The sequence below is a fragment of the Pseudopodoces humilis genome, chromosome 2 (assembly GCF_049639895.1).
Source record: "Pseudopodoces humilis isolate 2021_Gansu_Grassland_sample_001 chromosome 2, ASM4963989v1, whole genome shotgun sequence".
NCBI lineage: Eukaryota > Metazoa > Chordata > Aves > Passeriformes > Paridae > Pseudopodoces > Pseudopodoces humilis.
The window spans coordinates 37,842,757-37,856,245 of record NC_142201.1 but is presented as its reverse complement, the minus strand read 5'-3'; the positions used below and the strand labels follow the sequence as shown (position 1 = coordinate 37,856,245).

Genomic DNA, 13,489 nt, shown 5'->3' with positions numbered 1-13,489 from the left:
TCAACCAATTATTAACTAAATTGCTGACTGCTTTAACTGAGAGCTCCCAGCTACACTCCCTGTGTGCTATTGACACAAGAGTGAAATTGCATACTCCTGACAGATCATCCTTCCTTGCATCTTTGATGTATCATGCTGCATTGAGTAACAACATTCTACATATTTGGATGGCAAAATAAAAGCTGTAATGACTTAAAAGTCTTCAAATTATATCAAGTGAAAACAAAATATATTTTTTCATCCAGAAATCTTTCTTGAAGTTTGCAGAACCATTTAGAAAAAATACTGGATGACATTTGCAGAAATCTGAAAAGGCCATTATGTTTCAACCCACACTTGGGGAGACTGCTTCACCCATGAAGTATTCATTTTCACAGTATTTGTCATTATAACTAATCATATTTATTGACAGGACACTGTCTGATGATTTATTATTTTCTCTTTTTGAGTTTTACTTATGCACATGCCAATCCATTGCTGAATAATGAGCAGATATAAAGACTTTAATATATATTCTTAAAAAAAATCCTTCCATCAGCACTGTGGAACGTAACACATAATGAATCCCAGTGCTTTCTACCAAAACTCTGTTTTAGGGATCAGCCCTAAGCACTTGAAGGAGGATGAATGGGGAATTGGTTGGGCTGGCTGACAAGAAGAATCATAAGTCAGAATTAATCAGTCTTTTTTTGTCTCTCTTTCCTGCTCTTCACCCAAGTGAAAATGCAGGAAAAGCCTCAATAAACACAATTTCCCTCAAGTTAAGGAGTGGCTGAAGAGCTATAAAACCCAAGCCTAGGATGATTCTGGAGAAATTACTTCAGAAGACCCACAGTAACTTAGCTTAGCACGTGATTCCCACAGAGATAAAAACTTGGAGAAACAACAGCAAGTAAATTGAGGCCTCAGGGTGAGCAGTCAGGAAAGCAGCAGTGGGCACTACAGGAAGGTGATGTGAACACCTGTGTAAAAGGTCAAGGCTCAGTGAAGGACAATGAAGAAACAAACCAGAACTTACTGAACAGTGCAGCTCAGATAAGAAATGGGAGTTACTGATAACAGAAAGGACTTCTCAGCAAGGTTAGAAAGAATCCTATTTTTGTAAATCCACCCAATGAATATAGTTAAAACCAGATTTTTTTATTTTGAAGTTATTTTCAAAATTAGTTAATACTGTGAGAAAATCGAAATTTGTGTGAAATGTGGATGGGTAACGTTTTAGTTTGTTATATAGGGTAGAAAGTAAAAGTAGCTGATCATACCTGAAAATATGTAAATTGAGAGTGATAAAGGTCTGGATAAATATGGAGAGTGGTTCCGATTACAAGCAGCAACTCAAACTTGTGAAGAGATGAGCTGATGTATCCTGTGAAACCCAAACACCAGATCTTCAGAAGAGCTTCTAAATCAAACAGAACTGTAAAAGCAACCTAGACGAATATATAAAATAAGAAAGAGGCATTCAAAACACTGAGTTAAATTAGATGTTTCTATGTCATGATGTCTATGAGGGCTTTGTATGATAAAAATAAAGATCTTAATAATATTCATAAAAATACAATATTCATAAAAAGACACCATATTCTAAACAGAATCAACAATAAAAAACTACACTTCATAAAATTTTCTAGAGTCAAGACAGACAGGTAGATTTCATGATTTGGAAAGCATGAAGTAATAAATCTATCCAGATGATCTTTCACTTTAAATACATATAGAAAAAAGAAAATATGATTTATGACTCTTTCAAAATATGAAGTTACACATATGAGATTTCTGAAGAACTTTAAGAGATCTAAGAAAGATATCAAAGTTTGAAATTTGCTACTTCAGTTTTCTAAAACATCCATAGCAATATGACGACCAAAACAGATAGAAAAGAGGTTATGTTTTTTAAGCATTAAGCAATTAAACAATTAAACAAATTTTAAAAAAAAAACACACTAAAAAATATTTTAAAAGGAGAGGAAATTCAAAGTTCAGTCCAGAATTAGTTAATTTTCATAATGATGTTATAGAACTTGGACATGGTGGAAAGTTACAAGGGAAGAAATCTACTTGTAGAGAATGATTTTGGGGTTCTTCCAGAGGCCTTTCTTGAAATATTTGCACAGTGAAATGCATAATGTTCAGTTTGAAAAAAAGCAGAGGTTGCATCTTTAAGATTCATTTTATTTTCTCTCACTACCAAAAATCCTTCTGGCTAGGCACACTTCCTCATGTTCCTTCTTAATTTATCACTGTATATACTCTGAGATGCTCTCTTCCACACTTTCCAACAGCCAGGATATGCAATGGAAATACTTTTCTGTGACTCAGAAATGTTCTTCTCTGACCCTTTACACAAGCTGAGGCTTAAAAGAGAGACACTAAAGTAACATCAGGTCACATCTAAATACAACTAATGCTTTCAAAGTGCAGTACAAATAAAGAAAATGCAGCTTACATCTGCTTTGAAGACAAGCATCATTAGTCTGTTAAGATGGAGAGAGACTAATTGACTGTGGGCCATGAGGTCTACTGAAATTTGGATAAAAAAGTTAGAGACTAAGATTTTAATCCTGACCCTGACAATGAAAATCTCTGGGATGCTGCCTTAAGTATTTACGTTATTTAAAATTTAAACTCTACAGTCCATCAAAAATATATTTATCAACATGAAAGAGGGAGGTTGTGAGATAGCTATATAGAATTTTATGTATTTTATGTGTACAGGACTGTCACAGGCAGGACTGGAGATGGAAATTAAACACTTAAGTTTATGCCATTTGTTTATTCCCCTAGTCCACACAGCTATTTACAAGCAGTGCTACTAGCTATACTATATGACTTCCTCAAGGCATGTAAAATAGTTATCAAGCTTCAAATGTCTGCATAACGATTAAATCGAGTCAAAATGCTTTATAGCACTCAAAAAATCTCTTCAGGAGATTTTCCTTTTCTTAGGAAAGAAAGACTACTAAGAAACATTTGTGTGCTTTCATTCACAGACAGTGAAGGGGCACATTTATGCCCTTATCCTCAAATGGATATGGCCAGTTTTTCAGCCTGTGTTCTGGGATCTCAAAGAGCTCCAGGAGAACAATGAGGCAGTTTTGAAGAGACTACTCCTTTACATGAAAATGTCAGAGACACAAGGAAGATGTTGTAGCAGAAAAAAAATATTAGAAGTAAAGCTCACTTTTAGTGACACAACAGCTAACTGAGTCCTAAAAGAAGGGCATTGAATTAGGCAAAATGGAACAGTGGTTAGAAAGCATCTGGGGTTCAACTCAGAGCAGGTGGAATAACAATGGCATTTAAATACACACATACACACTTCAGAGCACATAGGCTTCCTATTAGAACAAGACTAACAAATATGATGTTAAGTGTATTTTAATTTATTCTAAAAATGTGTGGGCAGGATCATTTGCATTTCACATACTTGTCAAATGAATTCAAACCACTGGCACTTAAAAATGTATCAAATGGTTTGCATAACATCTGATTACATTTATACACCTGTCTTCCTGCTGACAGAGCTTGTATTTTTTTCCTTCCTTGTAATTAATTACAGGAGAAGATTCAGAATACCTGACTAGAACTTTTTGTTAGGTGTGAAATGCAATACAATTTTATAGTTTCATGAGTTTTTTTTAAAGTTGGAAAAATTCCTTTCATTGCTGTAGAGACAAGGCAAAAGCAAACTCACATAAGAAGCCAGAGCAGAAAAAACAGGTGTAAGCGTAAGCAATTGCCAAGCAGCCACCCTCCACTATGTTGCCAATCCTGCTTTGGGGAGGACAAAGAGAAGCTAACAGGAATGGGCCATTTCCCTGATACTCATGTCCCTTTTGGCCAGCTGGAAAGTTTATAGCACCTTCATCAACATTAACTTTTCTGAGTAGCCACTCAACATTTTTTTTGGCAAAGCTCACTATCAGTCAGTATTCAACACTGACATTGTTTTTTAATTTGTAACTGTGTCCTACTTAAAAGGTTATCAAGCTGTCAGGAAAGGTAAGAATTCTTCCAAGGAGGATCAGTGCGATTAAGGGCACAGACCTCTAGCATTTCCCTCACTACCCAATTTGACACAGCATTCAGTCCTTCCCTCATCCAGGACAAGACAAAGGCTACTCAAAGGCAGCAGTGCAAGAGGACAGGTTACAAAAGGAATCTAGGAGAAACTATATAGGAGCACCTGGTTTTGGACTCCAGTCTTCAGACAGTATTTGTAGGAACCATACTCAAATAAGACAGCTAGTCTGTAACATGTTACAATGGAAGACCCATATGAAAACAAACATCCATCACTATTCTGTCTAGGTATTGTGCACTTAAAGTCAGCATCCTCATTAAAAATTACCAAAGTGTGTTTGAAGCTCTCCTCTTTCCAGGATACTGTGCTGGGGCTTTGAGTCATGCTGTTAAAATTCTGGTTTTGCTTATTATGCAGAACTGATGCATACAAGTTGAAATGCCTGTCAGAACCTCTTATTTACTACTGGGTATACAAAATTATGCAAACAATGGGATCTGGGTATAGATTAATTTCTTTTATCTTCTTGTTTAACCTTTGCTTTCTTGCATTTGTCTTATCTTTCTAACAATGAAAACAGGTTTCATTTCTTGGTATGGGGCATCTTAATAAATTCATATAGATTTGCCCACTGAATTTAAGCAGATGTATTTCTACAATTCTAGGCCACTACAACGTATGATACATAGAATAGACCAAGTGAGATATTTTATTAGACATGTCTTCTAAAACCAGCAGCTTCCAAGATAACTTCTGGAAAATATATCAGAAAGCCAGATATGCTTGCTGTATCTGGCTATTTCCTTTAGCAAAGTGAATCCTCACTACTGTTGGCTGCTCAAGTCAGCTCCCACTGAAGTGAAAGCTTTCTGTAGCCTTCTCTAATGGAAAAGACAGAGCAACACAAGTGCATCCTGCTCCAACTCATCCTCTTCACCAAGCAGACAAACACTGTTGAATAACCTGCATTGTTTGAGTATTCCGCTTCTTCAAGGCTCTTAGAAATATTTCCTTTGTACACCCTTTGTGCTACAAAAAAGAAGTTCCACAACAACCAAATAGGAAATGACGCCAGCTTATCAATTTTTCCTCTCTCTCAGGATTCTTTTTTTATTCTTCTGCTCTTGTGATACTTTGTTCCTTCTATAACATACTAGGATTCTGTTAGTTTGATTTTTATAGTGCCTCTAGTAAAAGCATCACAGGATTAAAAAAAAAGAGAAACAAAACCAGGAAACCCAATTTATGGACATAAGAAATAGTTTGCAAATAAAAAAACCCCATCTTTCTCTATCCCAGAATAATTCGCCTCATATACTTGGAAATATAAAAAGATGAAAAAATGAGTTTTCTGACAACCTCTCCACTAAGAAATCAATTATCTAAGCTATGCAGAAAGAGAAAAATGTATTGTTAAGGAAAACTGGACATTGCTTATAGGACAGAATTATAATACACTAGTCTACATTATATACTCACCTTGAATAAACCCTGGCAAGTATTTCTACTGAAAAAAAAAATCTTCTGCAAACTTTATATTTGAAATAAATGTTGAAGAGATTGTTTCTAGCACTGATTAATAAAAGCATAATTATACTATATATTCAGAACCAAAATAGAAATAGGACATGCAACGTTCCCTATTTTAAATATAAATAGAATGAATGCTATTTTGTTAGGAATCCAGGCTCCACTTGCTGCATCCTGGGCACAAAGCAAAAATGTCTGCTGTGCAGAGTTCATGGCCTCAGGCTTTAATGCTGACTTAATTATTTGTTTCCAGCCAAGGATATTGTACTGGATTTGCCTGTGACAGAGTTAATTTTCCCCATCATAGTTTGTATGGTGCTATTTTGGATTTGTGCTGGAAACAGTGTTGGTAACACGCAGTTGTTTCAGCTGTTGCTGAGCAGTGCTTGTACAGAGTCAAGGCTTTTTCTGCCTCTCACCCCACCAGTGATTAGGCTGGGGGTGCCCAAAGACTGGGGAGGGGGAAGCAGCCAGGATAGATGATCCCAACTGAACACAAGGATATCCTACGCCACAGGACATTTTGCCAAGTATATAAGGCTAGAGGAAGCAGGAGGAAGGGGGGTGATATTTAAAGCGACACTGTTTGTCTTCCCAAGTTACTGTTGTATGGCTGATGGAGCCTGGTTTTCCTGGAGACAGTTTCCCTGTCTATGGGAAATGGTGAATTAATCCCTTGCTTTGCTCGTGTGCATGACTTTTGCTTTACCTGTTAAATTGTTTTTACCTCAGCCCATGAGTTATGTCACTTTTGTTCTGATCATTCTCTGCCCCAATCCCACTGAGGGAGAGTAAACAACAGGATGCATGGGGCTGAGCTGCTGGCTGGGGTTAAACCATCATGGAGATTAAAATGAGTTTCCCTGTCCTCAATTCTGCTCTAAAATCTGTGGAGCATTTTATATGAGAACACAGCATTTGCTGTTTTTATTCCAATGTCTTATTTTCATGATAATAATTTTAATGTTCATGTTGTTTTTCAAATAGTCTTAGAAGCTGAGATAAAATAAGACAACACATTTCATAATTATTCTTGTAAGTGCTGTTCACAACAACATTGACTCAATATTCATACAAAATACAGCAATCCCCAGCAGCATGAGAGACAATGAAGAATGATGCAGCATTGCTGTCTATAATCTGTAATTTTTTTAAAGGTTTGGACTCTGATGCTGTTTTTAACAGGTTTTTTTGCTCTCATTTCTGTCCCAGAACCAGTGAACTTCATGTATGAACTTCATATAATTTTAAGAGATCAAATACAAATTCTAAAACTAAGATAAAAAATATGTAACAACTTAACCTTCCTTAAAAAAAGGAGATTCATAAAGCATTGTACTGTTGTGGACTAAAGGGTTTGAAATTGGGCATGTGAGTCTGAATATCAAATATATTTAGATATAGGAAACCACACAACAACCAAAACCAGAGAAACAACCAGGAACATTCTTCTGTCATTCATTCTAGTCTAAGAATGACCCCTCTGGCTCCAAAGGACTGTGTAACTATTGAAGCCAGGGAAACTGCAGTAAGCATAAAGTAGAAATGTGCCCAGTCCAGGCAAGGTTCTAGGATCTCTAGTGCATGCTCTACAGTAGGATCCTTGCCCAGCTAATGACTCAAGCAGGCTCCTGTCAGAATGTCACTTGTGCCTCCAATTCACTAGTTCAGGAGCACAGACTCCTCCTTTACACAATTCATGACTGAATAAATCTTTTTTTTTGTGGTGTGTTCTTGCAACTTCTGAAGCCAGACAGTTTGTAACACTATTTTGTTTATGCTTATGGATCTTCTGTCAGCTAAGTATGTATACAAAATAAAGATGATTTTGGAAGAAGTTCTATATCATATTTTTTTAAATGCAACGTTTTGTCATCTTGTTAAAGTCACATTCTTCTGAATGTTACACTTCTGACAGAGAAAGATAGCAACTCAGCAGCCATGCATTGCAAGCAGATGTTATACTTAAGCCACAGCTCATGACCGCTAACATTTTGTTTGAGGAAATTACCTTTCAAAATGTTGTAAGATAGGGCTGTCAGCCATTGTCAGGCAGAGGAAGTTGAACAAGTTAGCAAAGTATTCTTGGAATGCTTAAGGGAATAAAAAATTACACACTAAAATGTTCTTGACAGTCACATTTTTTACTTTAGTTTCTCTTGAAAATTACCCAGATAGTCGTATCAGCATACTCACCTCAGCAAGGTAAAATTCATCATATTGTCTCTTGAAATTTTCTCCTTTATAGTAGTTGCTAGCAGCAACAATCACATCGACAGCAACCATGCTTAGTATGAACATATGAAACACAGATGACCTCATCATTTTCTACAAAAGAAAAAGAAAATTTTATCATCAAAAGGAGTCAAACTATGTGCATTTTAAAGTCCTATTACTTTGTCAAAACATAATCAACTATAATACCATGTTATTCTAAAGCTTCTTCATATGATTCTAATTTATTACTCTTTAAAATATGTTTTAATATATTGCTTCAATGGGTTTACATGTGCAGGTTTTGAGATTTTTTTTTTTACTTTTTAGTTTTTATTTGCCAATTGAGTTCTTACTGAAGTTTTATGATTTAATATGATATCCATTACTTTAGTATGTTTTAAAGTATAAAGAGCACATCTATCTAGTCATTTGGTCTTGTTTAATACTCCTGCATTATGATTTATTCATTAAAATCTCGATGACTTATTGTTCAGGAAAAAGTTATATAATTTCTATCTTGTGTACTGCTTTTTTCAAGAAACACATATTTTATGGTATTCACTTGATGTCAAACTATTGCCCAAATGAATTAAACACATCTACATACAGTAGATATACACATCTGGGCCTATGAGCTACGAAGTACTCACAGATAATTCTCGTATCTGTGTACTTAATGCTTTACGTCACTGCTGATGCAGCCACACAGGAAAGAGAAAAAGAGGCACAGAGCACTGTCCAGGAGTTTACATCTGTGAGGTGCCAAAACATTACTGATGAGATACATAAGATGTATGCAGAAGTTCAAAGAAGTAACTTCTAAGCCCCACCAGAAAGATCATGGACTCACGAATTACCCTGAAAACTTAACCACTTCCCTCACTGGGTCAGCCACAGTAGAAATTAGTCAAACACACAGAACATACTGCTATTTTACATTAAAAAAGTCTTTGAATGAATGGTAATTAATATTGATATTGTTTTACAAATTTCCACAAGTAATACAGTTCAGGTCTTTAATATGAGTAAGTTATGTACCATTATGGTTCCTTGTGTTTGTGTGTAAGTTGCACTTATAGTGGAAAAGACCATTTTTATTTGTTCCTGAGTTTATATGTAAAAGTGCCTAAAAAATTTCAGGAAAAATAGAACTCAAAATTTAGAAGAACTCTGCCTCCTTTCATCTTTCCCCTAAAGATTCTGTGTATATGTACTGGTTTATGTTCACATAATCACATAATTATTTATATTGGAAGGGACTTTATATGATCTAGTTTGGCACTGCCTGCTTAAGCAGAGTCAGCTAGAGCAGGTATTTTGGAATTTTGTTCAGTCAGAGTTTGAGTATCTTGACAGATGAAGGCTTTGCAACCTGTCTCTGCAACCTGTTCCACTGTTTGACCACCTTCACAGTGGAAGAGTATTTTGCTTTGTTCAGCTGTTCATCATGGCTCCAGACTTTCTCTTAAAACTCAGGGGCTTGAGATTCCTGAAGGTCAGTCTTACCTATCAAGATGGGTGAAAAAGGCCTCAATCATTTCTCTGTCATTGCCTTGCCTTGTAAGGTCTCCTAATCCTTTCAACAGCAGACACACATTTTTCTAGTCTTTCTTTTGCTTCTCTTACATATGTAGAAGCCCTTCTTGTTGCCTTCCATGTCGTGGCAGATTCAGTCCTATACCTCAACTCTCAGATAGGTATTTGTATTCCTCCTGAGCCACTTGGCCCTAATTCCATCTTTTGTATGCTTCCTTTTCAATTCTGAGTTTTGTCCAGAGCTACTGCTTCAATTATGTGGACCTCCTGCCACATTTGTTTGATTTCCTGCTCTTGGAAGGAGACCATTTTTAAACTTGAAGGAGGAAGATCCTTGAAAATCAATCAGTTCTTCTGGAACCTTTAATCTCTAGGACTGTATACTGTGGGATTCTTCCAAGCAGACACCTGAACATGAAAAAGTCTGAACACCAGGGTTGTGGTCCCATCTTTTGGCTTTGTTCCTCCCTGAACTCCACATTCTCATGGTCATTGCAAAAGAGAATGCTCCTGAATCTCACAACCTGACCAATTTCTCCTTCCTGGCAAGTATGAGGTCCCTCCAGAAATTCTGATCTCATCAATATATGTTTTAGGAAGTTACCACCACTGCAGTGCAGAAACTTGGACTGTTTTCTGCTGTATTGTCCTTCTAGCAGAGTAGTTACACTTCCCTAAGAGAAGTGAGACTTGTGAATGTGAAACTCATAGAATCATGGAATGGTTTAGGTTGAAAGGAATCTCAAAGATTATCTGCTTCAGAAGTATGCAAAATTTAAGGAACACACATTTTTACATTTGTAAGATATATTGACACGTTAGAAAATTCATATATATCGTTGTAAAATACTGTCTCAGTCTTTAACGAGCTGAGATTGTTATATTCATGAATTGTCAGCATTAACATTTTATGTTTAACCCTGCCTGAAGCTCCGTCTTAACCAAGCTATTCTTCATACAGGGTTGTCATGTGTTTCTTTTTTGATGAAATTAGTACATAATATGGGATGTATGGAAGGCTGCAAAGACTAGTACTTGCTCAGCTTTTAGCAAAGCCTCATGCCTTCCTACTGAAGAATTCATCCCCTCTTCAATTCCACTGGAATTTAAGACAGCTTGCTTAAATTGAAGCTGAATAGAGACTAAGGACAGACATATTTACAACCATAGAAGCTGATAGAATTGCCTCTTGTCTCTTAATATCTGGACTTTTTTAGCATTGCAGACAGAAGACAGCTCAAACCCTTCTCATGCAAGCCGGCTTTCTTTTGACCCTAGCGACATAAAATGGTTGTATATTCTATTCTAGAAAGAGAGGTTTAGGAGATAAACCTTACATTCAGAAATTTACAGAATAAGCAGGGCTTAATAATACCTAAAGCACATGTAATTCACCAAAATAGTGGCTAAATAAGGTCTTCCTTTTTAATCCACAACTCAAGCTATAAGAATACAATAATTAAAGGTAGGGCTACTGGCATCAATCATGCCTTTTTTTCAGTGGTGTGATTCAAAACAGGTGTCATTCTATCCTTTATATTTCCATTTCACATACAAATTCTAACCAGATAGTCTCTCTGCATATTTTACACTGTATTTTTAATGGTGTTAAAATTTCCATCATAATAATGAAGTGTTCTGTCTCAATTGTAAAAGTACTTGCTAAAAGAAACTAGTAAGTGAGGTTGCAAAAGGCACTTTTATCTCCTTTCACAGGGAAGCAGAATGGTAATATAGGAAAAGTAAAAATGCATAAACTGTCTTGATATGCATATACATATATGCATACTTTGTCACCCTAGTCTGTACCTTTGGGTACTGGTGATTTAGGAATGCTACTCCTCAGTTTAGTGCTCCAAACCACACTACCACTTGCTCACTCCCCCTGTCCCCCTCCCCTGCTGGTGGCTGAAGAGGAGAATTGAAGGCACACAAGGTAAAGATTGCGAACTGAGGACAATTTACTGGAGATGGCAATGAGATAAGAAAGTGAACAGTTACAGCAACAACATTAATAACAAGCATACAAGAGAGAGGTGATGAATCATGTGCAAAATGTTCAGAATCAGAATTACCTGAGCACTCCCCCTGCCATTCCCTCCCGAAGGAGACTCCTTCTCATTGCAAGAGACTCCTTCCCCCCTGGTCCCAGCAATGACGTGAGGTGGTACAGAATAATCTCCAGGTTCTAGTCATGCCCTGTTCTGGCCACTGCAAAGACTAATCTTGTCCTGGCCAGAACCAGAACAGACAGTCATAAAAAGATTTTGCAGTGGCATATTTAATCCTGGATGATAAATAGCAATAACAGAAATAATATCCTAATCATAGTTTGGTTCATAGAATCACAGAATGCTTAAAGTTGGAAAAGACTGAAGACCATCAAGTCTAACCTAGCACCACCACCACCATGTTCACTGTTATACTGTGTCCTCAAATGACATAGCCACAGGTTTTCTTAAAATTCCAGGGATGGTGACTCCACCACTTCCCTGGGCAGTCTATTCCAATGTTTGACCACCCTTTCCATTAAGAAATTTCTTCTAATATCTAGTTTACACCTCCCATGGTGCAACTTGAAGCCATTTCCTCTCATCATGTCACTTGCAACCTGCAGAAGAGACTGACCCCCATCTTACTAAAACCTCCTCACAAGTAGTTAAAGAGGTCCTCCTCAAGTCTCCTGTTCTCCAGGCTAAAAATCCCCAGCTCCCTCCTTGTAAGACTTCTGCTCCAGCCCATTTACCAGGGTCCTTGCCCTTCTCTGGACTCTTTGCAGCACCATTTATTTTTCAGTAAGATTCAATAAAGCTTGTTATCAAGGTCACCTTCTCAATTAAACTGAAATGAGACTATTTAGCTAATAGAAAGTATTACCCTGGCATAACGTGATTCAACATTAAGATAATAAGGAAGGAGGCTCACACAGGATGCAAGCCAGGCACAGGCAATGTGAAGGCAGGAACAGCTGGCTGAGGCAACAAATTAAGATAACTGTGGGGAGGAACAATAAAAGCACCTAGGTGCTGGCAGAGAGACAGAGAGCACACAAGGCCAGCAAGGTAGAAGTATCTGAGCAAATACCTCCACCGCACACACAGCTAAAATGCTATGCTGAGGAGACTAAAAAAAAAAAATAAATCGTTATTTTTAAATCACAGGATTGGCCAGTTGATGTGGGTAAGATTGGTATCTGTGTTTCTTGATTTTCTTTTACGTCATGTCAGAATCTAGCTGCTCACTTGTCACGAATGCTGGGCATGATAAGCAGCTTTGCTGTTGGCCTCAGACAGACTGCTGTATCTTTAGGAGATCAATCACAATACTCTCACCCACACACCTACTGTGCCCAGCTTTCTCCCTACTCTAATCTGCCTTAGTTTGTTTTTTCCGCATCACAGAATTTTAATTTGTATTTGCACCCTTAAAACAGTTCAGACACACCTCTGCTGCTATGTTCGACCATGAGAATCCACTGTCTCTTTATGTATTTCTGTATTTGGAATGAGGCCTAAATGAAAGCTGAATTTAGTCCACAGCTCTTGCCCAAGCCCTGAAAGTCATTTTGGATCATCGGATCAGCAGTGTATCATTTGGATTACTGCCCTTTTCAGAGCACATAGGCATGGAAAATTTTCCATGCAAACTTGAAAGAGGAGATATAATGCCAATTTTTGTTCTTGTTTAATTTACTGACCTTTTTTTAGCCCTTGGATGTATGTTTCCTAAACTGTGTAGGAATGAGATGAAAGAAATGCTCTGATGCTGCTGTCAGCTAGATACATGGTAAATTGTATCTAATATTAAATTGGATTTAAGATTAGCTGTGTTGAAGAAGTCTCAAGTGAAATGCCCTGCTGCTGCCATCAATCAACTACAACAGCGATGAATTTCTTACATTTGCTATGAATTACCTATAATGCTGGCATCTGACTTTATGCAGGATGCTAATTCTCAGTGTTCAGGACACTGAAGAACCTGTATGGCACAGTGCATTAGAGATGCAGTGGCCTTAAAAATCAGTACATGGCAAACTGTTAATCATCCAAATTCTTTCATTGTTTGGAAACACAAAAAGGAGCCAAGGATTTGTTTTGTGCTTAGATGGGAATTTCATAAATGCAAAAAAGACTTCTTAGATACTACTAATTTCTTTAACACTAGGGACATGCTTGGTGCACC

General features: G+C 37.0%; 1 protein-coding gene across 1 annotated transcript in view; it reads right to left on the bottom strand.

The window, feature by feature from the left end:
- NALCN (sodium leak channel, non-selective) overlaps positions 1–13,489 on the bottom strand; it is a 230,438-nt gene that overhangs the window by 103,390 nt on the left and 113,559 nt on the right. Inside the window, exons 11-12 of the mRNA XM_088051078.1 lie at positions 7,751–7,882; positions 1,263–1,430 (exon numbers count right to left, since the gene is read on the bottom strand). Of these exons, the coding sequence (XP_087907204.1) occupies positions 1,263–1,430; positions 7,751–7,882 (300 nt within the window). The remainder of the gene's footprint in view (positions 1–1,262; positions 1,431–7,750; positions 7,883–13,489) is intronic.